The 26,500-nt window shown below is 44.0% G+C and overlaps 2 protein-coding genes across 2 annotated transcripts in view; both read right to left on the bottom strand.

The window, feature by feature from the left end:
• LOC148453407 (dynein light chain Tctex-type protein 2B-like) overlaps positions 1-403 on the bottom strand; it is a 48,276-nt gene extending 47,873 nt beyond the window's left edge. The window contains exon 1 of the mRNA XM_088462157.1: positions 161-403. Coding sequence (XP_088318283.1) covers positions 161-253 — 93 coding nt within the window. The 5' untranslated portion in view covers positions 254-403. The remainder of the gene's footprint in view (positions 1-160) is intronic.
• A 23,286-nt stretch (positions 404-23,689) lies between these two features.
• Positions 23,690-26,499, bottom strand: TIMM29 (translocase of inner mitochondrial membrane 29). The gene is made up of 2 exons (XM_088462177.1): positions 26,313-26,499; positions 23,690-24,592 (listed from the first exon to the last, which is right to left on the bottom strand). The coding sequence occupies exons 1-2, from the start codon at positions 26,440-26,442 to the stop codon at positions 24,000-24,002; spliced, it is 723 nt and encodes a 240-aa protein (XP_088318303.1). The 5' UTR covers positions 26,443-26,499; the 3' UTR covers positions 23,690-23,999.
• Position 26,500: the final 1 nt, after the last annotated feature.

Raw genomic sequence — 26,500 nt, 5'->3', positions numbered from 1 at the left:
ACGACTCTGCATCGCTTGTACTTACTTACACTTGGTTTTAGAGCATGCGCAGTGCGATAGCACACCAGATATGTGCATCAATCAAGTATACGTTCAACTCTGCAACAGCTCCAATGAGCCTGTACTTAGGATAATGTTAGAGTTCAGAGAGGTTCCTTACCAGTCTCTGCACCGATTTCTCCATGGTATCTCCATTACCGACCAGCCTAACACTGACCACAGACGCTCTCTTCATGCTGCCCTTAGATGTCATGGTGCTCTGTGAGTCCCTCCTCAGTCACTTGTCAACTGATGGCGGCAGAGCTGTGTTGGGAGGTACGGGCTCCAGGTAAATACCTTTGTTAACGGCTCTGGCTATAGAGCTTTGTGTATACCTGGAGGAGGGAGATTTGTCATGTGTCACTTGTACTGTGACAACTAAGCCTTTATGTCAATAAATAGAGCGCAGATATTTGGCACCCACATAGGTGTGTTTAGTACATTGGGGAAGTCCCAATAGTAGAAAGGAAATTCTTGGCTGTGTGAAAGGTGGATTTGATTAGCACAATGGCCTCTGTAAAATGCAAGACTCCTGATTAAGGGAAAATGTAGGCATTTAAAGTGTGATTGTTACTTCACAGAAAATGGAGGCAGCCATTTTATTAGCTCCCTGTCTAACTGGTGTCTCTGGGCCTAATTCAGACCTGCTCGCGAGCGCAGGACGCTCGCAAGCGGGTCGATGGTGCCCTAATGCGCATGCGCACGACGGAGGGAGCTCCGTCGTGCGCATGCGCGAGACCCGCATAGCGACAGCCAAGCTGTCGTTATGGGTCTCGCACCAAAGGGGGCATGCTGTCGATGGTGAGTGACAGCACGCCCTCTTTGGTGGGCGTGGCTGGCAGACAGAGGCGTTCCCATGGGAACGCCTACCGTCTGGGTCCGGCCCCACTGACATCACTAGTGATAGAGCCAAAATCAGTCCAGGGCTTGCGGCAGCGAGACCCTACCGCAGGATCTCGTCGCAAGCCTGATGGTCGCGATGGTCTTGACCATCGCGACCATCATCATGGACGCTCGCATAAGCTGTGGGTGGTAACCCACAGCTATGCGAGCGTCCAAGAGGCCGCTCTATTTTAAGGTAGGAGGGCCCTGTTTCAGAGCGAGCGCTCTGGTCAGAGTGTCCGGCTCTGAATCAGGCCCTCTGTCCCTCCCTCCCCCAAACCATAATTGCCTACACCATGATTTTGGGAAGATCCCCCACTGTCTCACAAAGCCCAAAATATATTTAGACATGGTAAAATATACATTTATCAAAACTGTTCAGTTGACTGACAAGAAAGACTAAAAATGTTACTGTCTCCATTTTGCGGAAGCTTTTTTAGCGCCAATCCAGAGCAGAGTGTTCTTAATTTAAGGAGCAAGTAATATCAGTGTTCGAAAACAATATGTATTGAGGTATTTCTGAGTAAAGTAATATACACATTAAATAACTGACATGTTTGTTCCTAACTATTTATCAACAAGTTTTATGATACGTAACAAGTTTTAAAACTTGTTGCGTATGATAATGGTGCTCCAGCCAATCAGCTCCTAACTGTCATCTGTTTGAAAAATGACATTTGGGAAATGATTGGCTGGAGCACCATTTATCATACGCAACGAGTTTTAAAACTTGTTGCGTATGATATAACTCATTGATAAATGTGCCCCTAAAGCCGCTACTTGTCAAAATGCGATGATCGGGGTGTTTTATTTTTTTTAATCTTCACTTACAGCAGCACTAAAAAAAACAAAAACAGTTATTGACGCAGTTTATCAAGTAAACTGGCCTGAAGCAGTAAGGCTCAATTTACCATTTTACATGATCTGTATCTGGGGATACATGCTGGCGCAATCCAACCAGCAAGGTCAATGAATTTAAATTGATCCTCTCCCTCTTTGCCTGGCTATGGTGTGATCCCTTTGTATTCCCTTTCTCTGCACAGATGAGGACCTCTGATTCATTTGTTTCACTTGAGAGAAGACCTGAGTTTCAGAGCAATAAAATCGAGTCGGCCTCCATATTCTCTACTTGGATTAAAATGACCGTAAAACACAGCAGCAGACATGTCCGACATTACTCTGTGCTCTGCAAATCTAGTTCTGCTTCGGAACCTTGTCATCAGGGATGCATAAAGGAGCAGAGGAAGGGGCTTTATGCCAGGGACGGTGTTATTTAAGAAAAGGGGGATTATTTTTAAAGCCCTTGTTTTAAAAGTGGAATTACAGTTTAATTGGTGTAGGTAAAGGGTAAAATATGAATGGTTAATAATAGCTGAGCACATGATAAACTAAAGCAGCACTGAGCAAACACTCCTGTCCAGACATGACCTGGATAATCAGTTAGAGATCAGGGAGATATAGAGCAGAACTCCTGACTCAAAACAACATTCTGTTCACAGGGAGAAATTACTGGTGTATTGTATGGTCAGAGGGAGGACCTGCTGTTCCTACTTACACTCCCTATACGGCCTCTTATTGCTCCACATACTCCATATACCTCCTCTTATTACTCCACATTAATACTCACTATACCTCCTCTTATTGCTCCACATTAATACTCACTATACCTCCTCTTATTACTCTCTATACCTGCTCTTATTACTCCACAGTAATAATCACTATACCTTCACATATTACTCCCTATACCTCCTCTTATTACTCCATATTAATAAACCCTATACCTCCTCTTATTATTCCCTATACATTTTCTTATTACTCCACATTAATACTCCCTATACCTCCTCTTATTACTCCACAGTAATACTCACTATACCTCCTCTTATTACTCCACATTAATACTCCCTATACCTCCTCTTATTACTCCACATTAATACTCCCTATACTTTCACATATTACTCCCTATACCTCCTTTTATTACTCCACATTAATACTCACTTCATCTTCTCATATTACTCCCCATACCTCCTCTTATTACTCCATTTTAATACTCCCTATACCTGCTTGTATTACTCCCTATACCTCCTCTTATTGCTCTACAGTAATACTCCCTATACATCCCTTATTACTGCCTATAACACATATTATTACTCACATTAATACTCTGTATACTTACACTCATTGTTCCACATGAATACTCCCTATACTTCCTCTTATTGCTCCACATTAATACTCCTGATACATCCTCTTATTGTTCCACCTTAATACTACATATACTTTCTCTTAGTGCTCCACATAAATACTCCCTATACCTTATCTTATTACTCCACATAACTCAGGCTTGCTTACTCTCCCAATTTGGCCGGGAGCCTCCCGAATATCGAAACACAAAAATACAGAAACCCCCGCAGCGGAAGGGGGGCCACGGTGACGCGATTGGTGCTGAATCGCGTCATCGTGACCCCGCCCCTTGCTTTACAACGCCATTTATTCCGGCATTGGGAAGAGGGGGCGGGGCCGCGATGTTGCAATCTCGCAGTGACGCCCTCGGCACATCCCCCAAATTGTCACTATCACCCGGCCACGCCCCCCGCTGTAAGCTGACATTCAGCTCCCTCCCGGAAGGAGGGAACTGAATGTCGGCAAGTATGACATGACTCCCTATACCTCCTCTTATTACTCCACATTAATAAACCCTATACCTCCTCTTATTACTCCCTATACATTCTCTTATTACTCCACATTAATACTCCCTATACCTCCTCTTATTACTCCACAGTAATACTCACTATACCTTCACATATTACTCCCTATACCTCCTCTTATTACTCCACATTAATACTCCCTATAGTTTCACATATTACTCCCTATACCTCCTTTTATTGCTCTACATTAATACTCCCTATACATCCCTTATTACTGCCTATAACACATATTATTACTCACATTAATACTCCGTATACTTACACTCATTGTTCCACATGAATACTCCCTATACTTCCTCTTATTGCTCCACATTAATACTCCTGATACATCCTCTTATTGTTCCACCTTAATACTACATATACTTTCTTTTATGCTCCACATAAATACTCCCTATACCTTATCTTATTACTCCACATAACTCAGGCTTGCTTACCCTCCCGATTTGGCCGGGAGCCTCCCGAATATCGAAACACAAAAATACAGAAACCCCCGCAGTGGAAAGGGGGCCACGGTGACGCGATTCGTGCTGAATCGGGTCATCGTGACCCTTCCCCCTGCTTTTCAACGCCATTTAAAACGGCATTGGGAAGGGGGGGCGGGGCAGCGATGTCGCAATCTCGCAGTCATGCCCTCGGCACATCCCCCAAATTGTCGCAATCTCCCGGCCACGCCCCCCGCTGTAAGCTGACATTCAGCTCCCTCCCGGAAGGAGGGAACTGAATGTCGGCAAGTATGACATGACTCCCTATACCTCCTCTTATTACTCCACAGTAATACTCACTATACCTTCACATATTACTCCCTATACCTCCTCTTATTACTCCACATTAATACTCCCTATACTTTCACATATTACTCCCTATACCTCCTTTTATTACTCCACATTAATACTCACTTCACCTTCTCATATTACTCCCCATACCTCCTCTTATTACTCCATATTAATACTCCCTATATCTGCTTGTATTACTCCCTATACCTCATCTTATTGCTCTACATTAATACTCCCTATACATCCCTTATTACTGCCTTATAACACATATTATTACTCACATTAATACTCCGTATACTTACACTCATTGCTCCACATTAATACTCCTGATATATCCTCTTATTGTTCCACCTTAATACTACATATACTTTCTCTTATTGCTCCACATAAATACTCCCTATACCTTATCTTATTACTCCACATAACTCAGGCTTGCTTACCCTCCCGATTTGGCCGGGAGCCTCCCGAATATCGAAACACAAAAATACAGAAACCCCCGCAGCGGAAGGGGGGCCACGGTGACGCGATTCGTGCTGAATCACGTCATCGTGACCCCGCCCCCTGCTTTACAACGCCATTTATTCCGGCATTGGGAAGAGGGGGCGGGGCCACGATGTCGCAATCTCGCAGTCATGCCCTCGGCACATCCCCCAAATTGTCACTATCACCCGGCCACGCCCCCCGCTGTAAGCTGACATTCAGCTCCCTCCCGGAAGGAGGGAACTGAATGTCGGCAAGTATGACATGACTCCCTATACCTCCTCTTATTACTCCCTATACATTCTCTTATTAGTCCACATTAATACTCCCTATACCTCCTCTTATTACTCCCTATACATTCTCTTATTACTCCACATTAATACTCCCTATACCTCCTCTTATTGCTCCACATTATTATACCCTATACTTCTTCTTATTGCTCCACGTTAATACTCCCTATACCTGCATTTATTGCCCTACATTAATACTCTCTATACCTACTCTTATTGCTTCACATTAATACCACCAATACTTCCTCTTATTGCTCAACATAAATACTCCATATACCTTATGTTATTACTCCACATAAATACTCTGTATACCTCCTCTTATTGCTCAACATTAATACTCCTTATACTTCCTGTTATTGCTCTACATTAATACTCTCTATACCTCCTCTTATTGCTCCACATAAATATTCCCTATAGTATCGCTCCACATAAATACTCCCCATTACCTTAACTTATTACTCCACATAAATACTCCCTATACCTACTCTTATTGCACAACCTTAATACTCCCTATAACTCAGCTATTACTCTGCATTAATACTCCCTATACCTCCTTTTATTACTCCCTGAAAGTCTTCCTTGGTTTTCTGACTTTCTAGATTTTGGGTATTTAAGGCAGGAAGTCAGCAAACTGAGGGCTTGTTATATTACATACTACTTGTGGGATATCTGTTTTGTTTATCTGCCTGATGCCTGTTCGTCCGACCTCAGCCTGCTCAACAGATTTCTCTCTCTCTTGCCCTGAACCTGTAGTTACTGGATAACCCTGATTTCTGCCTGTTCAGATAACTTGCCTGTCCCAGTATTGCACTTCAAGTCTTACCCTGTCTAACTCAATGCTGCTGCTAGTGTCCTGCCCAAAACAACTAAACCACAGGTTCTCAAACTCTGTCCTCGGGACCCCAAACAGTGCATGTTTTCCAGGTATCCTCACAAGTTAAATGATTAGCTCCACATGTGTCGGTGAGTAATGAATACACCTGTGCATCTGCTGGGTGACCTGGAAAACGTGACCTGTGTGGGGTCCTGAGGACAGAGTTTGAGAACCACTGAACTAAACATTTTCTGACCATAAAAGATAAACCACCTAAACCCATGTCACATCCCAGAGTAAACCCACGAGTGGTGGCAGTTCCAACACAATAAGTTGATCACTTGCGGCCAGCACCACTTCCCCTGGTGCCTAAAGAGGGCTGGTTGCCCTAACAAGCCTAGGTGTCAGGCACAGCCAGGACACTTTGAGATACATAGCAACATTTTGTAGGGGCCCCTGCCCCAATGCTTCTAGAGAGTCACCTCTCTTTACATTGGTTGCTCATTTTATGCCCCATAGTTTTGCCGTAGTTAATTTTATGCCCCATAGTATTGCTCTAGTTAATTTTGTGCCCCACAGTAGTACCCTCGATCATTTTGTGCCCCATAGTAGTGCCCTAGTTCACATTATACCCACAGTGCCGCCAATACATATTATGACACATTGTAGTACCTGGTGGTGAATTTCCCATTAGGCACATGAGCTGTAGGAGTTTTTAAGAATTTTTCATAGCAGTAGCAATAAATCGCTCAATTACATGAACATCAGGATTGTGCAGTGTGTGCAGCTCTAAATCAGACCCACCTCAGGAGCAGCGCAGGAGTGATGAGCACAACTTTGTATCCTGAACTCTGCAAGTCTATGTTATATGTAGACTTCAAGTTGCCACCCTATACTCCTCTCAGCAGATACATTCTTATCAGTGTAGGAGGTGGTAGGATAGAGAGAGAGAGCTGTCAATCTCACAGATATGATAGAAAGCTATAATCTAAGCACCTGTATCTTCATCTTTAAGGACAAATTGAACTTTACACTGAGCTGTGGTGCCTAACCCTAACCTCCCCCCAGGGGTGCTTAAATCTAACCCCCCCTACCTGCACCCTAAACCTAACCCTCCCAGGCGGGTGTCAAAACAACCCCCCCCTGGTGGTGCCTAACCCTAACCCTCCTCCTAGAAGTGTTAGGGTTAGGCACCACCAGGGGGGGTTGTTTTTTTTTTACCTAAGGGGGCATGACCACGCCTCCTGTGATTAGGCCATACCCCCTTTTACCCGAGCCCGGCACGGATCTTGGCGGACCTGCCTAACCCCCCCAGTGGCTAACGCTAAGGGCGCCCCATACTTACCTTCGTTCGGGCTGGCGTCCTTGGCATTCCGGCCTCGGGATTAACATAGGCATCGGTATTTCGACGCCTATGTTAAATCCCTTGGCGGGATTCCACTGTCAGTCTCATAACTGCATACCCTCTGAAAGAGCCTCAGCATTACCATAATATGTAATAGAAGTTCCTTTAAGTATCATTAAATCATTAAAACCAGCTACTGCTAAGTACTCCAGCTAAATATTACGCCGAAAATATTACAGGACTAAGGCCCATATTCAAATTGAGGCGAAAAGTCCAGACTTTTCGCCTGCTGGACTTTTCGCCTCCTTCGCCTGTTTTCCAGGCGTAAAAGTATTGCGCGCGTGCCCGCTATTCCCCGTATTCAGTTCCAAAGTAGGCGGAATCGGAACAGTCGAAACTTGGATCGTCAAAAAAATACGGGAATTTTCGGGAAATAAATGTAGGACCCCCCCTAAAGATGTACAGACCTCGGGGATCACTATGGGTACCCCCATTTTCGCCTGCAGAAGAAAGTCGACTAAGTAGATGCGGCAGCTGGTTATTTTTCCCGACATTGAAGAAGTGATGCAGAAGAGCACTTAGGTTTTTTTTTTCGTTTTTAAAAGTAGTCCCAATAAATTTGGGGTACATGAAAATGGGGGTGAGCATATTTTTAAGTCCCTAAAGGTAATTTTCAAAATTCTTCAAAAATACAGCTGCCGCTACTCTGCGCAATGAACGGAACACCTGCCACATACTTGGGGACCCCACCAGAATTAATTTAGTTGGTTTGGTATCTTGTTTCCCTATTTTTTTTTTTTCACCCCAAAATTTGGAAAAATAAATTCGGGGTGTTCCAATTTTTTTTTTACATTTCGTTTTAAGGGGGCATTCCCAAAGATGCAGGATATTTTTTTTAAGCCTGCACCCCTAAACTCCAAATCTGCACTTTTTTTCTCCTGCTAGAGGTAATTGAAAAATTATCCCTTTTTAAAATGACCCTTCACCCCATTTACGAAAAAAAACAGAAATTTTCGGGAAATATGCCTGGGACCCCCCTAAAGATGTCCAGACATGGGGGATCACTATGGGTACCCCATTTTTGCCTGCTGAAGGAAGTTGGGTTTGTAATAGCCACGCAAGGTGCAATTTTGCGGCTATGAAGAAGTGGTAAAGAATAGCACTTCGATTTTTTTTGGGGGGAAAATAACTATTTCTATCAAATTTGGGGTACATGAAAATGGGGGTAAGCATTTTTTTAAGTCCCTAAAGTTATTTTAAAAAATGTGCAAAATTGCACCTACCGCTTGTCCCTGCAATGAAGAAAACACCTGCCGCATACATGGGGACCCGACCTTATTTAATTTGGCACTTTGTTCCCCTATTTTTTTTTTTTTTACCTCCAAAATTAAACATAATTTTTATGGGGTGTCCCCAATATTTTTCAACTTTTTTTGATGCAGTTTACCTTTAGGGGACTGTCTTAAGGCTGCACGAGGGTTCCCGCAATGTTGTATCCCAAAACTGCAATTCTACACTTTTTCCGCCTGCTATTCATAGGTGAAACTTTTTCGCCTATTACATTGCATTGACTTACCGCCTAGGCGAAAAGTCTTCCAAATTGAATACGGAGGAAACTCAAAACAGGCGAAAATGACGTCATCGGCGAAAAAGTATTGCGGAAACTGACTTTTTGAATTGAATACGGGCCTAAAAAGGAAACATATAGAGTCTAGGCTCCAGAGACATTTATCTGTTTGGTTAATACTGCAGTATTAAAATATTTATTGTTTAATTCTCCAATTAATATTGTTCAATATAGAATTTCTTTAACAGTACTGTTATGCATGCTATGTTATATGCTATTATATGATTGGTGTATGCTAAATTCTGAAATGTATAGTGTATTAATTTACTACTCCTTGCCGGAAATTGTTGTTACAAGAAGACATCTTTCATCCTGTTCCTGTGAGATAAAGCAAAGCTGTTTGTAATGCTTGCAATTATTATCTGTTAGTAAAACTAGGAGCTCAGAACAGTAGGGGTACTTGCCTCTCTGAAAGGCTTGGGAATATAAGGAAACTGTTAAGCCACCAGATATCGTGGGTTCTGGTTATCACGCCACTACATATTATTACTCCCTGTAACTCCTCCTACTACATATTGCTCCCTGTGACTCCTCCTACCACTACATATTATTACTCCCTGTAACTCCTCCTATCACGATATATTATTACTCTCTGCAACTCCGCCGATCACTACACATTATTACTCCCTGTAACTCCTCCTACCACTACATATCATTACTCCCTGTAACTCCTCCTACTACACATTGCTCCCTCTAACTCCTCCTACCACTACATAATATTACTCCCTCTAACTCCTCCTATTACTACATATTATTACTCCCTTAATGCGTCCTATTAATACAAATTATTACTCCCTTAAGATGAGTCACATATTATTACGCCCTGTGACTCATCTTAATACTAAATATTATTCCAGGGCAGCATCAGAACATTGTGCTATGTAGTATAATTGTTTATTTAGAGTATACCGTGTGTACTTTTTATAGTACATATGTAGTCTAAAGTCTGCAGACATCAAAATAAACATTATAAAATGTCTAAGAGCTGCAAAATATCAGAGTTATGACTACTGGCCCCTCAGATACATGTTACAGCTAGATATAATTTTTCTATAAATAACTAAACAGTTTAATTATATGTGTACTCACCATACAGTATACAGCAAGAGCTATATCCCGTCAGCCTGACTTTCCCCTCAGTCTCCAGGTAACTGTTAGGGACTTGCAATTTTTCTAAAGCTCTTAATTGATGCAATTAATTGCATCGCTTTCCCAATCTAATGACATCATATGTTGCTCCAGCAACCGCCTGTATACATGCTATTTTAATCCATTAAAGGCTTCACTTGCTCAATCATGGATTACTGGCAATAAATATGTGTGTGGTATAAAAGATTGATAGTGTCTAACTAGACATTCAACACCAGATTGTCGACAGGGTCAAAAGGTCGACAGAGTCAAATAGTCAACAGTCAAGAGGCCGACATGGAATAAGGTCGACAGGGTCAAATTGTCATCGAGGCGAAACAGAAATGGTCCAAACAGAAAAGGTCGACACATTTTTTTGTTGTTTTAACCCTAATCCGTCCCCTTCCGCAGTCTAACCCTAATCCTCCGACAAGTGCCTAAACCTAAACCTAGCATTCATCCTAACCCTAATCCTCCGACAAGTGCCTAAACCTAAACCTAGCATTCATCCTAACCCTAATCCTCCGACAAGTGCCTAACCCTAAACCTAGCATTCATCCTAACCCTAATCCTCCGACAAGTGCCTAAACCTAAACCTAGCATTCATCCTAACCCTAATCCTCCGACAAGTGCCTAAACCTAAACCTAGCATTCATCCTAACCCTAATCCTCCGACAAGTGCCTAATCCTAACCCTAATCCTCCGACAAGTGCCTAAACCTAAACCTAGCATTCATACTAACCCTAATCCTCCGACAAGTGCCTAACCCTAAACCTAGCATTCATCCTAACCCTAATCCTCCGACAAGTGCCTAAACCTAAACCTAGCATTCATCCTAACCCTAATCCTCCGACAAGTGCCTAAACCTAAACCTAGCATTCATCCTAACCCTAATCCTCCGACAAGTGCCTAACCCTAATCCTCCGACTAGTGCCTAAACCTAAACCTAGCATTCATCCTAACCCTAATCCTCCGACAAGTGCCTAAACCTAAACCTAGCATTCATCCTAACCCTAATCCTCCAACAAGTGCCTAAACCTAAACCTAGCATTCATCCTAACCCTAATCCTCCGACAAGTGCCTAAACCTAAACCTAGCATTCATCCTAACCCTAATCCTCCGACAAGTGCCTAAACCTAAACCTAGCATTCCTCCTAACCCTAATCCTCCGACAAGTGCCTAAACCTAAACCTAGCATTCATCCTAACCCTAATCCTCCGACAAGTGCCTAACCCTAATCCTCCGACAAGTGCCTAAACCTAAATTTAGCATTCATCCTAACCCTACTCCTCCGACAAGTGCCTAACCCTAATCCTCCGACAAGTGCCTAAACCTAAACCTAGCATTCATCCTAACCCTAATCCTCCGACAAGTGCCTAACCCTAATCCTCCGACAAGTGCCTAAACCTAAATTTAGCATTCATCCTAACCCTACTCCTCCGACAAGTGCCTAACCCTAATCCTCCGACAAGTGCCTAAACCTAAATTTAGCATTCATCCTAACCCTACTCCTCCGACAAGTGCCTAACCCTAATCCTCCGACAAGTGCCTAAACCTAAACCTAGCATTCATCCTAACCCTAATCCTCCGACAAGTGCCTAAACCTAAACCTAGCATTCATCCTAACCCTAAAAATCATGAAAGATTCTAAAAAAAAAAACATTTGTCGACTAGAGATGAGCGGTTCAGTTTTCCTAGAAACCAAACACACCCAAACCGAACACACCGACAAGTAGACCGGGCTTGGGTCTTCCCGCCGAGTTCGGATCCCAAAACAAGGCAAAATGTCATCTTTCTGGCGTTGGATCACGAGTGTTTTGATTTGCATATAAAAGTCCCTCCCTTGTGATCGGGCGCCATTTCACACAGGAGAGTGAAGGGAGAGGGTGTGGGACTGTGGGCTGGAGCACTGTGATGCACGGTATTAAAAAAAGAAAAAGCTTTAGCAAGCCATCAGGGCACCAGTTTGGGTTTAAAGGGGGAGATGTACTAAGCCTTGGAGAGAGATAAAGTGGAGAGAGATAAAGTACCAACCAATCAGCTTCTAACTGCCATGTTACAGGCTGCAAAAATGGGTCAATTCATGTAGAACATGAAGTGACGACTAAAGAATATAACTATATATCGCATCACATCGATGCGATATATAGTGAAGTAGCCATTCATGTACACTTACCTATCCGGCGTCTTCGGGTGCTGTCCGGCCCCTCCGCGATCCCTGTACGCAGTGAGAAGACAGACATATCCTGATATGCCTGTATTCTTACTGTGCATGCGCTGGTGTCTGAGAGCAGCGGGTCACGTCAGACCTGCTGCAAATGACACTAGGAAAAGGGGTGTGGAGCCAGCACCAGGTGCAGGGTAGACAGCAGGGATGTATGCAGCTTCCCTGCTCTGTTTGGCTTGCGGTACAGATAAGCCATCCTCAGCTGACTAATCTATACTGCAAGGGGAGGAACAGAATCGCACTCACCATACAATATTATGGTGATGTGATGCAGGCAAGGAGCGGGGGTGCCACTGGAGCAGTAATATACTTCTCCACGGTAAACTTGCCCCACGAATAGCACGAAGCAGAGAAGAGTCCTGGTTTCAGATAAACGGGGCTCTTCTCTGCTTCATGAATAGACCCCTATATCTCTCTCCTAGGTGCGGCTCAAGGCAGGTACTGATAGGGCCATCGCCCAGAGCCTTACACATGGAAAGGCGCAGCCCTGTGCCCCCAGCCAGGGCTGTAACTCGGGTGATGCGATGTGTGAGGGCCGGCGCTGGCTTCAGGGTGGGATTCAGGTTTCTGCAGAGAGGTGCAGCCAACACTTTGATAAAGCTGTGGTTCTGACACAGCGAAACGCGTCAGAGACTGGTTGCTGTTCATCCACCTTTCTACCTAACTCAAGGAATGCCATTCCATGCTTCATCAGTGTGCCTATCCAGCCACACCAGTAATTGCTTAAACCTATGCCCAGTGAACCAGACCTCTTGCAGAAGCCCGCCAGCACTGCTAACTGGATCCGCATTATATATTGGACATTGGACTTGTCCACCCAGCCGTACCAGCCTATTGTCATACCTAGGGGACCGGATTCTTTGCAGAAGCTTGCCAGCACTGCTTATTGGGACCATACCTATACTGGACATTGGACTTGGTAAGTATTGGCTTGAATTGACACATAAAGCAGTACATTTTCAATACCTTTGGAATACAATTGTGCCTCCAAGCATCCATGGACTAATGAGTCGATTGGTGGATTAGAACTATGTTTTTTAGTATCTACTGCATACCTATTGCATTTTTATGCTAAATTATTAGCTATTAAATATATGATTCATTTTCATAATTGTATTTGAGCGCTGTTATTGGAGTACAGCTCCGGACCGAAGCTGTCTGTGTGTTTAGACCTGCGTCCAGCTTCCTGGCTGGCTCAACTCCCTGTCACATGGAGCAGAGCAGGCAAACTCAGAGCTGGGTGCAGGCAGGTTTGTTGGCCACTCGCCACCACAGTAGGAGGATGAAGGACTGTCAGAGTGACACAGTCAGTCACAACAGAGCTGCTCATTCCATAGCGCAGAGCATATAGTCAGGACAGGCAAAGCCGGATTATCATGGGGGCATGTTCCCTGGGCACCCCTCTAACAGTTAGACACAGTGACACACACACATCATCTTTCACCAGCAAATGTGGCTCAGTGTCTCATCAGCAGCATACGTTCATCATCAGCGCTTCCCCATCCTCCTGCCACACAGTGGCTGCTGCTAAGGACTATTCGGGGGGAGTTAGAGGGCGGGTGGTGATCAGCTGAGTAAGAGGAGGTTTGAGCTAAAATCTTACAGCCAGCAGCGGCCCCAGCTCTGAGGAGAGGTGATTGGAGGCTGTCTCTGTAAAAAATTGTTATTTAATCATGATTGCATTATATATATTTTGCTGGGTATATTTTGAATTGTGTTTTTGTTAACACCTGCCCAACAAAATATACAACAGAAGATATACTGCAGACTAGTTAAGAGTAACATTTGTCGTTATTGAGGGACACAAGTTACCAACATTATACACATCCAATCAGTAAACGGAAGCCGGTAATCAGAGTCACTTTTATAACCTCTGTTTGATTTTCATTTGTTTATAGTGCTTTACTAATAATAGCTAAAAACTTGTAAATGCTCATAGGAAAAAGTGTTCAGGTGTCAGCACTCAGCGGTCCCGGTGTGTGCCGCTGAACCGTTGTTGCTGCTACAATTTCCATCTCACAATGACAGCACTCGCAGTTGACCAAGGCCTAACCTCTCAGGTCTAGACCATAATGGTTGTTTCCTATCTTAAGTGCCCCAGGCTCCCAGAAGTCTTAATCCGGCCCTGGGGCAGGAACAGCCCGGAGGCAGCTAGGTGGGTTTGTGCATTATACAAGGGAGTGAGGGGGCAATGGCGAAGCGTGTATGTATGAGGCTATGGGAGCAGCATGTGTGTGTGTGTGTGAGGACATGGGGGCACTGGATTAAGTTGCATTAACAGCACACACTCGCACACGGCATTGGATTGTGTTTTTAACAGTCCATACAGGGCAATGGATGAGAACAGTGTTATGTGCTACCCCCCTTTGACTTCTGGTTCTCTGGGAGATGAGGAGAGATCCTTCCACTTCTGCTGCTTAAGTCAGAATGGCTGCAGCGGCACGGTGGGTGGGCTGACAGTAACGGTCGGCCACAGTTGACGTCTTGATGTCATAGTAGCCGACCACTGGGGACCACGGGTATGCTGACGCCTCATCTGACACAGCTGTCTACTGTCTTCCGCCCATCCACCTCAGAAACCAGATCTCTCAGCCTCAGCTGGTATTGGAAAATAGGGGGAAAAAACGGCATGGGGTTCCCCCTATTTTACAATTACCAGTCCCAGCCTGAACCAGGCAGGGTGATAATGCCATAGCCGGGGGACACACAGAGTAGGGTCCCCCTGCCATCACATTACCCAGCTACAAACTGGTTAGCCCAGGGCTGGAATTCCGCGGAAAGTGGGACTCAAAAAAGTTAAAATAGGGTTTCCTATCCTGAGCAACAAGCAGCCCTAGGCTATTCCCAGCACCCCTGGTGGCGGTGGGTGAAGGGTTAATGGAAATAATTAATATTGTTCTTTATAGCAAGCCTGCCTCGGCAAGTTGGCACTTGTGGAACAAGTGCCAGCATGCGCGGACATTAAGGGCCCGCTGGCACCTGTAGTCTGCCTGTAAAGAAAATATTACAATAAAGACAGAACAGAGACACCAAATGATTTAGGGGTTTATTTATTAAGCAGTGTTGGGAGACAGAGAGAAAAGTGATAAGGTGCCAGCCAATCAGCTCCTGTCATTTTTCAAACTAAGAGCCGTATTCAATTAGAGCGGATCCGCGATACTTTTTCGCCTCCCAGACTTTTCGCCTACATCGCGTCTTTTGTAGGCGGAAAAGTGTCGCGTCCCCGCTTTACCCCGTATTCAGTGTGGACTATGGAAGTATGCGAAAACGGGATCCGGCAAAACTTGAACAGGCGGAAAGTACTGTCAGATTTGGGGAAATCAGCCTGACACCCCCAAAAGATGCTCTGACATGGGGGTTAGCTATGGTACCCCCCGATTTGGCTTGCTGAAGGTATTTGGTGTTTTTAAATGGATTCAATAGCTGTTAAATAGCATTTTTCTATACGTGGTGCAGAATAGTATTCAGGAGTATTTTTTTCCAGAAAATAAGTTATCCCAGCAAATTTGGTGTACTTGAAAATGGGAGCCAGCATATTTAAAAGTTGTTAAAGTGAAGTTGAAAAAATTGTGAAAAATCCACCTGCCGCAAGCACCTGAAATAAAAAAAACACTTGGGGCATACTTGGGAACCCCCCCAGAGTCAAGTTCGCTAGTTTTTATCTTTGTCCCCCAACAGTTTTTTTTTTCACCCTCAAATTCAAAGTCATTTTTTAGTTTCTCCTTAAGTGTTTTTTTAAATTTTATTGACAGTTTACCTTTGGAGGACTGTGTGAAGGCTGCACAGGGGTTCCCGCAATGTTGCATGCCAATTCTGCACTTTTTTCCGCCTGGTTTTCATAGGCAAAACTTTTTTGCCTATTACATTGCATTGACTTTCCGCCCAAATTGAATACAGAGTAAAACCAAAACAAGTGAAAATGACGTCATCGGCGAAAAGTTTTCACCAAAAACACGCGAAAACGGCTTTTCGCTTCAAATTGAATACTGCCCACAGCCTGAGATGGCAGTTAGGAGCTGATTGGCTGGCACCTTATCACTTTTCACTGTCTCCTAACACTGCTTAGTACATAGACCCCTTAATAACTTATTATTCAGCATCTTCACCCAGTGGGCAGCAGCCTTTAATGCCGCCGCCCACCAGGACTTCCGGGATCTTCTATGTAATCTGGGGGGCAACGGCCTGTAAGCGTTTTTGCAAGGCAGCCGCCCACCAGGACTTTCTTTGTGTCTTCTGTTCGTCTCAGCTCCGTCTCCTCCGTCGGACTGCTTGCCCCTGTTTCGCGCTGGCAAATTTAAGATTGAATTTAAAAGATGGCAATCCTATCACGACTCACCGGGACTGGATTCTTCAGGATCCAGGTCCGCCACCGGCCCATGCTCCTCCAAAACTGGAACACAAGGGCGTCCCGAACACAATGTTCGGAAAGGCGGGATGCAGGTCTGGATTCCAGGACGTTAATGGTAAATCCAGGATGTGTGTGTATTACCCCTTTTACACCGGAGCTAAAACCCGGGTTTTTGAAGGGTTAATCCGGACAGCTCCCTGGTGTAAAAGGGGAGAGAGTTGGATCGCTGGGTCGAGTGACCCGGCAATCCAACCCAGGTAACTAGTAGGGCTTAACACGGGCGTATCCCGTGAAACCCTGCTGTGAGAACAGCGCACTCTGGGTCACGATGACCTGGAGTGCGCTGCTAGCCGGCCGATTGGTCAGACTTCAGTGGCGCTTGGAGATGACGTCATCTCCAAGCGACCACTTTCACTCCGCAAAAGCCGGGTCTATGCAGACCCGACTGTGGTGTGAGCGGCACTGACTCGGGAATATCCCGAGTCGGCGCCAGCAAAATTCCGGGTCTGATCCGGATAGGAACTTTGTTCCAAATCCGGGTCAGACCCTGAATTTAGGTGGAAAAGGGGTATTAGTGAGGCTATGCAGCAGCATGTGTGTGAGGCTATGGGGGAAGTGTGTGTGTGTGTGAGATAATAGGGGTGTCTGGGAAGTGTGACTGCAGTTTATGCACCATTGTCACTTAGTGTATATATGTTTGTCACACTGAAGTGCAAACAAATAGGCTAATTTGTTGCTGTTGATTACCTGTTTCTTAAAGTAAACCTGCACCTTTTTTCCACTGCAGTATACTATATTATTTGTAAAACAAAAACTCCACTGTGCCCCACGGGGATGTAGTTGCCATCTCGGGGTGCGGGAGGCCGACGGTTTGAAAACTGGCGCCAAAATCCCGACAGGTCGGGATCCTGGCACCAGTATCCCGACAGCAGGCACCCCGAAGGTAAGTATTGGGGTGTTAGGTAGTGGGATTAGGGGGAGGATTAGGCACCGGGTAGGGAGTGTTAGGATTAGGGTGTGCGGAGGGGGAGGTTTAGGCACTAAGAAGAAGGTTAGGTTTAGGCACCGGGGAGGGGGTGATATATTTAGGGTGCAGGGAGGGGGAGGTTAGGTTTAGGCACTAGGGGGGGAGGTTAAGGTTAGGCACCGGAGAGGGGGGGTTAGGGTAGGGATTAGAAAAATACTTACTATTACTTCCTATGGGTGTTGGGATTCTGGCTGTCGGTATTCTCACCAGCGGCATCCCGACAGCCGGGATTTCATACCCAACCCTCCCCCAAGACCTCTTTGTTTTCAGTTTTTCCCAGTTATATATATTTTTTGTGATTTTTTTTATATATATTTTTTCTGTTTAAAACAAAGAAAATCTGCCGTCTATGCTAATTGAATTTAAAAATTATATTGTCTATTTGAAGAAGTTTGTTCAGAAGAGTGAAGCAGCATATATTACTGTTCTGTATGCGGTGATGTCCCCCCCATCATCTGCACCCCGAAACAATTCTCACAAAGACCTGTTTTTCCAAGTGCATGAAAACAATTGCCAGTGTTGTCTGTGGCTAATAAAACAAAGCAGTGCACAAAAAATGTGCATAGTGTGTTATCCTTTCAGTGTAAGAGACGATTTGTGCTGTGGTGTACCTCTATCATCTGCACCCCCAAAACAATTCTCAGAGATGACACGACAATGTTTCCTGCTTCAGTTTCTCAGGCAAATGCTGCTGCCAGGAAAAAAAATTGACCACTGATGAAGAGGAGTCAGCTCAGCACACCAGAGTGAAACACTATTATGATATCTGGTCAGGCTTAAAAGAATTGCCCAAAATTACTGCCACCTCAACTATGACTCAATCGCATACAGTAAGCATCAATAGAATGCTGGAGGATTATTTTAATGTACAAATTAGCATCTCACAGTCCCTTTGAATACTGGGAGGAAAAAAAGGCAATTTAGTACAAACTAGCTTTGCTTTACTTAAGCTGCCCACCCTCCAGTGTGTACTTTGAAAGAGTGTTTAGCACAGCTGGGGACCTTCGAAAGCGATCGGCATAGGAGGCTATGATGATGTGGAAAAACTGATGTTCATAAAAATTAACTACAAATTCCATGATGAAGACCTTTGCCACCAATTACAACAGTACAGACACTTCTGTAATGGTGGATTCCAGTGGGGATGAGCTAAAATAGTGTGATGAAATTAACAACACTGATGAGGAAGACATCTTCCAACTGTAGATATGATTAATAATAACGTTAGTCACCAATAAAAACACTGTTAGTCGCCTTAAGTCCATTGGTAGCTTGTTTTGTGGGGGCCCCAACAAACGAAGCACTTCAGCCACACAAGTGACAGTCCCTGAGTGGGTGAGGGCCCAAGGACAATTCCATCGTGCACCACTTTTCATTATGGGCATTGCCAAGATTGTGTGTGTTTGACAGATAGTGTACTCAAACTTACTGTACTTCACTGAGGTGTTCATGTTCTTTTGTATCTTGCAATGCCATCCATCACCAGCTTCTCATCCAGACATATAGGCCGTTTCCTGCAGCTTTTCAGCAGATACAGACTGAATAATTATATTTTTTGATTATACTAATTTGACTAGGCTGTTACTCTTCCTTAAATCTTGAGGAATCACTCATATGGCATTTGGATGCTTGTTTTTGGTAGTGTTTTCTGTTCCCTTTCTCCTAATTAATTTTTTTTAACAGTTAAATTATTAACACTAATCAATCTTATTTTAATTCTTATTTTTTTAATGATTTGTTCAATCATTCAATCTATCATTTTTTAAAATGTATAGTTATATTCTGTAATCAATCTCATTTGGACCCTTGTTCAATGATTTGTTCCATTTATCAAATAATTTTTCATTTGTAGTTATATTCTGTAATCAATCAATCTCTTTGGGATTTTGGGTGCTTGTTTTGTAACAGTGCTTTCCACTTCTCTGATTTACTTTTTTTATAGTTGAATTATTAACACTAATCAATGCTTTACCTGGCTTCCACTAAATAGTACTCCACCTCCATTTACCTGTGCTGGCCTCTGATTTAGTTCTTGATTAATGAAAACATTCTATAGCATCATATAGTTTATATTAAACTGTCATCATATCTCCCGCTGCAGTGGCACTGTTTTCTAGATATTACTTTTTTTTTTTAAAGTGCCATTTGTTTGTCACTTAGTTTAGCCAGTCAGCTTGCTGAAGCCTTTGGCCAATATTGTGAGCTGTAAGGTAGTCAAAATTGATGGGAAATTAAGTTTATTGAGGTTAATAATACTGGTGGAACAAAAACAGGTCCAAATTACATGATTTTATTTTTTTTATCCATTTTTATCAAAATCCAGATCAAAAATACTTGAGGATGGTTTTGGCAAAACTAAAACCTTTGTGGCACCCACATCTCTAGTGTCGACCTATTGAATGTGTAGCTAGATACTGTAGATTTTCCTTCCGGATACCATTAAATATAACCGCTTTCTAAATCAATCAGCTTGACAACTCAGGGCCTGATTCAGACCCGCTCGCAAGCGGGTCAATGGTGGGCTCTGCGCATGTGCAGCAGCCGCACTGCGCATGCGCAAGCCCTGGAGCGAGAAATTATCTCGCTCCGTGGCTCACTACAAAAGGGGAGGCTATCGATGTTGATTGACAGCTCACCCGTTTTGTAGGTGTGGCGGGGGGTGGCTTCACAAATGGAGGCGTTCCCAAGCGAACGCCTGCCATTTGTGGGAGGCCCCACTGACATCACCAGTGATGTCAGTGGGAGAGCTTCCGGCTGTATTACAGCCGGAAGCTCTCTGGGGCTTGCGGCCACGAGACCCTACCACAAGGGTCTCATCGCAAGCCCCGATGGTCTTGACCATCGCGATCATCAACCTGGCCGCTCGCAATAGCTGTGGGTGGTCACCCACAGCTAAGCGAGCGGCCAGGAGGCCGCACAAAAAAAACAAACGCCCCGATTCAGAGCGAGCGCTCTTTTAGAGCGTCCGTCTCTGAATCAGGCCCTCAGTTTCATACTCACTCTAAGAATATTAAAATAAATATATTTCTGCCGAGGTGCATTTGATCTAGTAGGTGGGAGCTTGTCATACAATGGCCAAACTAATAAAAACTGTTTACGAACATTATTCTTTACAAAGAATCAGCAAGCAGGAATTCAATCAATGTTGAGGCGCTATGAAACTTCTACCCACAACACCTCTGGGGCCTAATTCAGAGGTGGACGCACTGCCAATGTCAAAAGTTGTGGAGCATTTTTTTGCTTTTTATGCATGCGTTCTGTCTGTGTCCGTACAGAGGGTATTAGATGTATTCTAATTTCGCCACAGCTGTGAATTTGTACGCAACAGCTGTGCGAAAATTTGCAATTGTCGCAGCTGCTGGGATCTGTATTAAGAGGCCCACAGGCGGCTTAGCAAATTAAAAGCGATAGCCTACAAAGACGCAGATCAGTCGATTATCAGACTGCCGAGTACCTGTATGGTCACGTAAATGGCCGACAGGACTGAGAAGCCAGAGCTGTATTCACTGCATATGGGATCGCAGTCTAACACATATGCATTTAGGTTGCCACACACAAATTGTACTTTCCGGTCAATCACTTTGCAAATAAATTATCACTGCGATTGCCGAAAAGGAGGTGTCTTAGCGAATGCACGAATGTGGTCCATCTTATGGGCCTGTCAGAGAAAGTGGTAGTGCACACACATAATCGCAACAGCTCACATAGGAGGCCACTGCACCTGCCATAAGGCTGGTGCAAGTTTAGATGGTTGCGACCAAGGACACTGACAGTGGGCGTCTCAGTCCTTGCACATTCAGACGCACGGACATACACAAGGGAAGGACTTTGTATCAGAATTTGCATAAAGTCGCAGACGGACGAACGTCAATAGACACAGCTGAAGGCACTTCTGCGTCTACGTCTGAATCAGGCCCATGATGTTCTGTTCACTCCACCAGATAAGCTATATAGTGCTTGTGGCATTGTTGCAAACAGTAAAAGACATAGTGGTCAGTCCAATTAGGTGCGAGTTTGGCTTGTGGGAGACGTTTTCATGGCAAACTCGCACTGCGCAGTGCAATCCAATTTCAAACTTGCATCTTTCTTTCACGGTTTTTTTTTTTGTGTGCACCTCCCTGTGGGTGGGATTGTAGGGAAAATCTTTATTTTAAGGTAAAAATGTCAGGACACAGTGCAGAACCCCTTGGACAGCCCCTCTTATGATAAATTAGGTATTTATAAAGGTTTTTGTTAGCTTAATTGGCCCTATAATTACATGTCATTTTGGGGTGTTAAAAAAATTGGCCTCAAATTACCCAATTACTCAAATTTAGGCACCCCAAAATGTTTTTTTTTTTTTAAATGTTAAATAATTTTTTTTTTTATAATTTAAAGTGGCTTCAATTTACCATAAGAACACTTTTAATTTTTTTCCCATTTTTCTTCATTTCATTTGTTTGAGATTAAACAAAAAAAGTCTGTTTATAATTTATTTGATGTTTTTAAAAAAAACAAACAAAAAAAACCACACAAATCAGCAATTTGACACCATTTAAAATCCTCCAGTAGTTTTCTTATGTCCACTAACAGACTTCTATAAGGTCCTGCTAACGAAATTGTCACTTTTTTGGGGTTCCACAATGGACTCCCAAGTTTTTCATGGACTTCTACCTAGTCACATGCTATAGAAAATTTGCGCACCCACACCGCAAGTAGGCAATTCTAATTGGACTGCATGTTTCTCGGGAACGAGCATTTGTGCGAATTTCATTAAACAAACTCACACCTAATTGGATTGACTCCATAAATGGATGGACACAGATTTGGAGATTATTTAGTTAAGAATGGCTTGTGAATAAATAACTATGAAATGCATTTAGTCCAGTGTTGAGCAGCCTGTTACACTCTTCAGGGTCCCCATGGATTGTCCCCTCTAACCTTCATAAGGACTGCACACCAACCTTAATCTCAGTATTATGTTAAATTACTACATTTAGTCAGACACCTAACTGCAATAACATACCAGCAGGCATCTTAAACAAGTGTAATAAATTTGACAAAGCAGGAAGCTACTGGTCCTGTAGGTGATGGAGCAGAGGTTCCTGAGTGGAGTTTAAGACAGTCTATAGAGAGTGGTTCCCAAACTCGGTCCTCAAGGAACCCTAACAGTCCAGTTTTTCAGGATATCCATACTTAAGCATAGGTGTCAGTTTGATTATACCATCTATGCACAAGCATGGATCTCCTTAATACCTGGACTGTTAGGGTTCCTTGAGGACCGAGTTCGGGAACCCCTGGTCTAAGAAATTATTCCTATAGCAACCTCAATAGGTGGTTCAGTCTAAAGCTGGGAAAACATTACACGATTTGTCATGTTATTGTGGTATCTACGACCACTTTGTATGATCACAGTGTAGTGTGTACACACAATTTATCGTTTGACTGTGTGGTTGTATCTTACCATCTGCTGTGCTGCACATCAGATGGGACAATGTGACGTATGATGCAGTGCAGTTACATTAATCATGTAAGGATAATACCGTGTCATCATACAGCAGATTGTGCAGCGTGTATGCAGACATGATATAGATTTGAGATATATATATATATATATATATATATATATATATATAAATCACAATCAATCCGTCAAAAGATTGCCAGGTTTTCAAAATGTGTATTTAGCTTAAGTAAACCACAGGACAAAACACCATCCAACTAAAACAGAACATGCTGATTATTTGTGGCATGATTCCGGCTGCAATGCTAATGCTGGGCATACACTCTACAATTATCTGTCAGATATCTGTCCAATCTGGATGGTTGGAATGAAAATCTGGTAATGCATGGTAGCTAATGACAATCAACCATATGGTCTTAAACACTGGAAAATGGGTAAAAATGAATGGTCAAATTAATTTGATTGAACCAATTTGTCTGGATGACAATTTTTGCCTGTTTTTCAGTGTTTGTGAGCAAATGGTCGATTGTCATTGGCTCCCATACATTACCAGGTTTTCATTCCAACCAGCCAGATTGGACAGATAATTGTATAGTGTATGCCCAGCATTAGTTTGTGATATTATACAAAGGAGAATTCGTCCGTTACCACTACAGTGATAAATGTAAAAATTCATCAAAGAATGCTCTTTAATTTGAAAGATACTCGTTATTCTAAATAAGAAAAAAAATATTAGAAGACATGCTGTAGTGGAATTATAGAGAAACAATTTGTTCACCGTGGTCATGTTAAGTGTAATGTGCACAAATTTCCAAACATGCTCAATTTAGCATATTTTCATATAAATACACAGATAACACGCACATCCTCCATTCTACCCCTCATGGTCATCAGGCATTACAACCGGGTGGAATTTGCCCTCATAGAGTTTTTCATTCTCCTGTGAGTGGAGATCATTAAAGGAAATGGTTTTCATGTGGGCAGGAAGGTGGGCAAACTCCTCCTCATTCACATCAAAGTCTTTCATCTTGTTCTGGAAAAGCCACCAGTGTCCAAAGAAACCAAAGTCCAGGACCCGTTGTGGAAAGTCAGACCAGCGGGGCTGCAGGTGCGGGCACTGGGACGGGTAAAGATCGCATTCCGGGGCATAAGGCGCCTCGTATACCAGCGAAAAGAGCAAGAGGTTGACATGGCGCAGGCGCCCCCCATTCTTCAGATCCATGAGCAGCTGCACGTGCTGGTCGGACTTCCCACTCCGCGTCCAAGGGGAGAGTAGGAGGAGAGACGCTGAAGCTTCCAGGAGATGGCACTGGAAGGAGTCCTCGGATGGGGCTGTGGACGAGCACACCCCTACACCGGCCAGCAGGGAGAGATACACAGCGGCTTTGCCTGGGCGCTCCTTGGCGCCCACGGCAATGTCCTTGCAGGCCTCACCATAGTCACGCAGAAGGCCTTTCGTCCAGAAAACTGTCAGGAGAGAGCTTAGAGTTAGGAATGTGATACTATTAATAAGTGCACTTCTATGTGTCATTCACAATCCACACCTACCAGCTGCCCTAATATTAGCACGACAGGTCCGCCTTTCAAACATTAAGGGCTGTATTCAATTAGGTTCGAAAAATTGCATTTGGCGAATAGCATTCGCGGTTGCAAACTTTTTGCACATAAGTGCATATTGCGCTATTTAATTGCCGAAGTGTTCGCATGAGCGAAAACTCCATAGACTGAAACCAGAAAAACGTTTGCCCCATCTCAGAGCAGGTGATAACATGTGCAAAATCCCTATTTTTGACTAAAAGTGTGGGGACCTGGTTCAGAAACCTTTGGACCTCCCTAATGACAAATTAGCCAAAAATCATTTTTTAATTAGCTTAATTCCCCCTAATACGGACATGTCAGTTTTTGGGTGAAAATTTAAAATGTGTTGGAAAATGGGTTTAAAGTACTGGGTCAGGTATTTTGGGGGGGATGTATGGATAGAACAGGTGTTTTTAGGATTGCAGGTGTATGTTTGGGTTGGGTATGAAATCCCGATGGCTAAATAGCCACCCGTATTAAATGCCGACGCTGGAAGACCGACATAGCAGGCAAGTCCCCTAAAGCCTACCCTCCCCCCCAACCCTCCCTTACGGGTGCATAATCCGAAAACTGCCGGGGTGGTGTCTAACCCTAAGTCCGCCCCAGGGGGTGCCTAAACCTCCCCCTAAACCTAACCCCAAGTCCCACCGGGGATGCCTAAACCTAAGCCCCCCCCCCCCCCGTGGCTAAGTGCTGAGGACGGAAATGCTTACCTCGATCGGCCCGGCGTCAGGATCAAGATGGGCGTCAGTATTTCAACGCCTATCTTCAGTCCCTTGTCGGGCTTCTGCTGTCAGGATATAGACCGGCAGCATTTAGTCCGCCAGTCTATAAACTACATCCAGTATTTTTAACATGGTTTAAAACTGCACTTTACAGACCCAAAACTAAATTAGCACCCATTTTTATGTACCCCCAATTTAACTACAGCAAATATTTTTTCTAAAAAAAAAATAGCTTTTTATCGTTTTTCCACACTTATGCAAATATGCATTTAACAGCCATTTCACTCAATTTAAGAACTCAAAGTACTTTTATTAGGGCTATTAATACACTTCTATATTGACTTCCAGTGTCAGTTAGGCTTTTTATGGGGTACAGATCGATTTCCCAAAAATATGCTGTACTTTGCGCTAGTTTCGCCATGCGCAATTATCGGACATATGCATTTTCGCTTGTATTGTAATTGGATAGGGCAAAAAGCAGGAGCGCGCATTGCGAATTGGCAAAAATGTGGCATCAAAACTGGCGAATGGAGCAAAAACTTCGAACCTGCGAACGCTTTTCGCCAAACGTGGATTTTCGTACCTAATGGAATCCGGCCCTAAAAATAGAGGCAGGCTACAGTTTACTGGGCAGACACACATCACCATCAGAAAGTGGTCAGATTGGGCTGGGCTTAGCCTAAAAATGTTGGCAGAGACTGTAAAGATGGGGGGTGGGCTGTACTGATCCCGATTTCTCATGTATGAATGTTGGGGAGGCTTACACTGAACCCCCGTTGTTGCTTATACTCAGTGGGGGCGTGCACTGAGACAATATTCATGCGAACTGGTGATATCACTGGGGTCCCCGTGTTCCGGTCAGAGGTGTCACAGCCTCCACTCACCGATTTTCCAGCTTTTGATCCGCTCCCAGCGCCCCGGCTTTTTCTCCGCCGCCGCCGCCGCCGCCACCGGGGCCGCGCTGCCAGAGCACGACCTCCGCCACAGCGCCCTCACAGCACACCGGCCGGCCATCTTTTTCCATCAGCGAGGCCACTTCCGCCCTCTCTGCTGCCCTTAGTTGTGCTACACC

This window comes from Taudactylus pleione, unplaced genomic scaffold (genome assembly GCF_031769625.1).
Source record: "Taudactylus pleione unplaced genomic scaffold, aTauple2 ptg001161l, whole genome shotgun sequence".
Taxonomy (NCBI): Eukaryota; Metazoa; Chordata; class Amphibia; order Anura; family Myobatrachidae; genus Taudactylus; species Taudactylus pleione.
The sequence above is the reverse complement of the archived record's forward strand: the minus strand, read 5'-3'. Positions and strand labels throughout refer to the sequence as shown.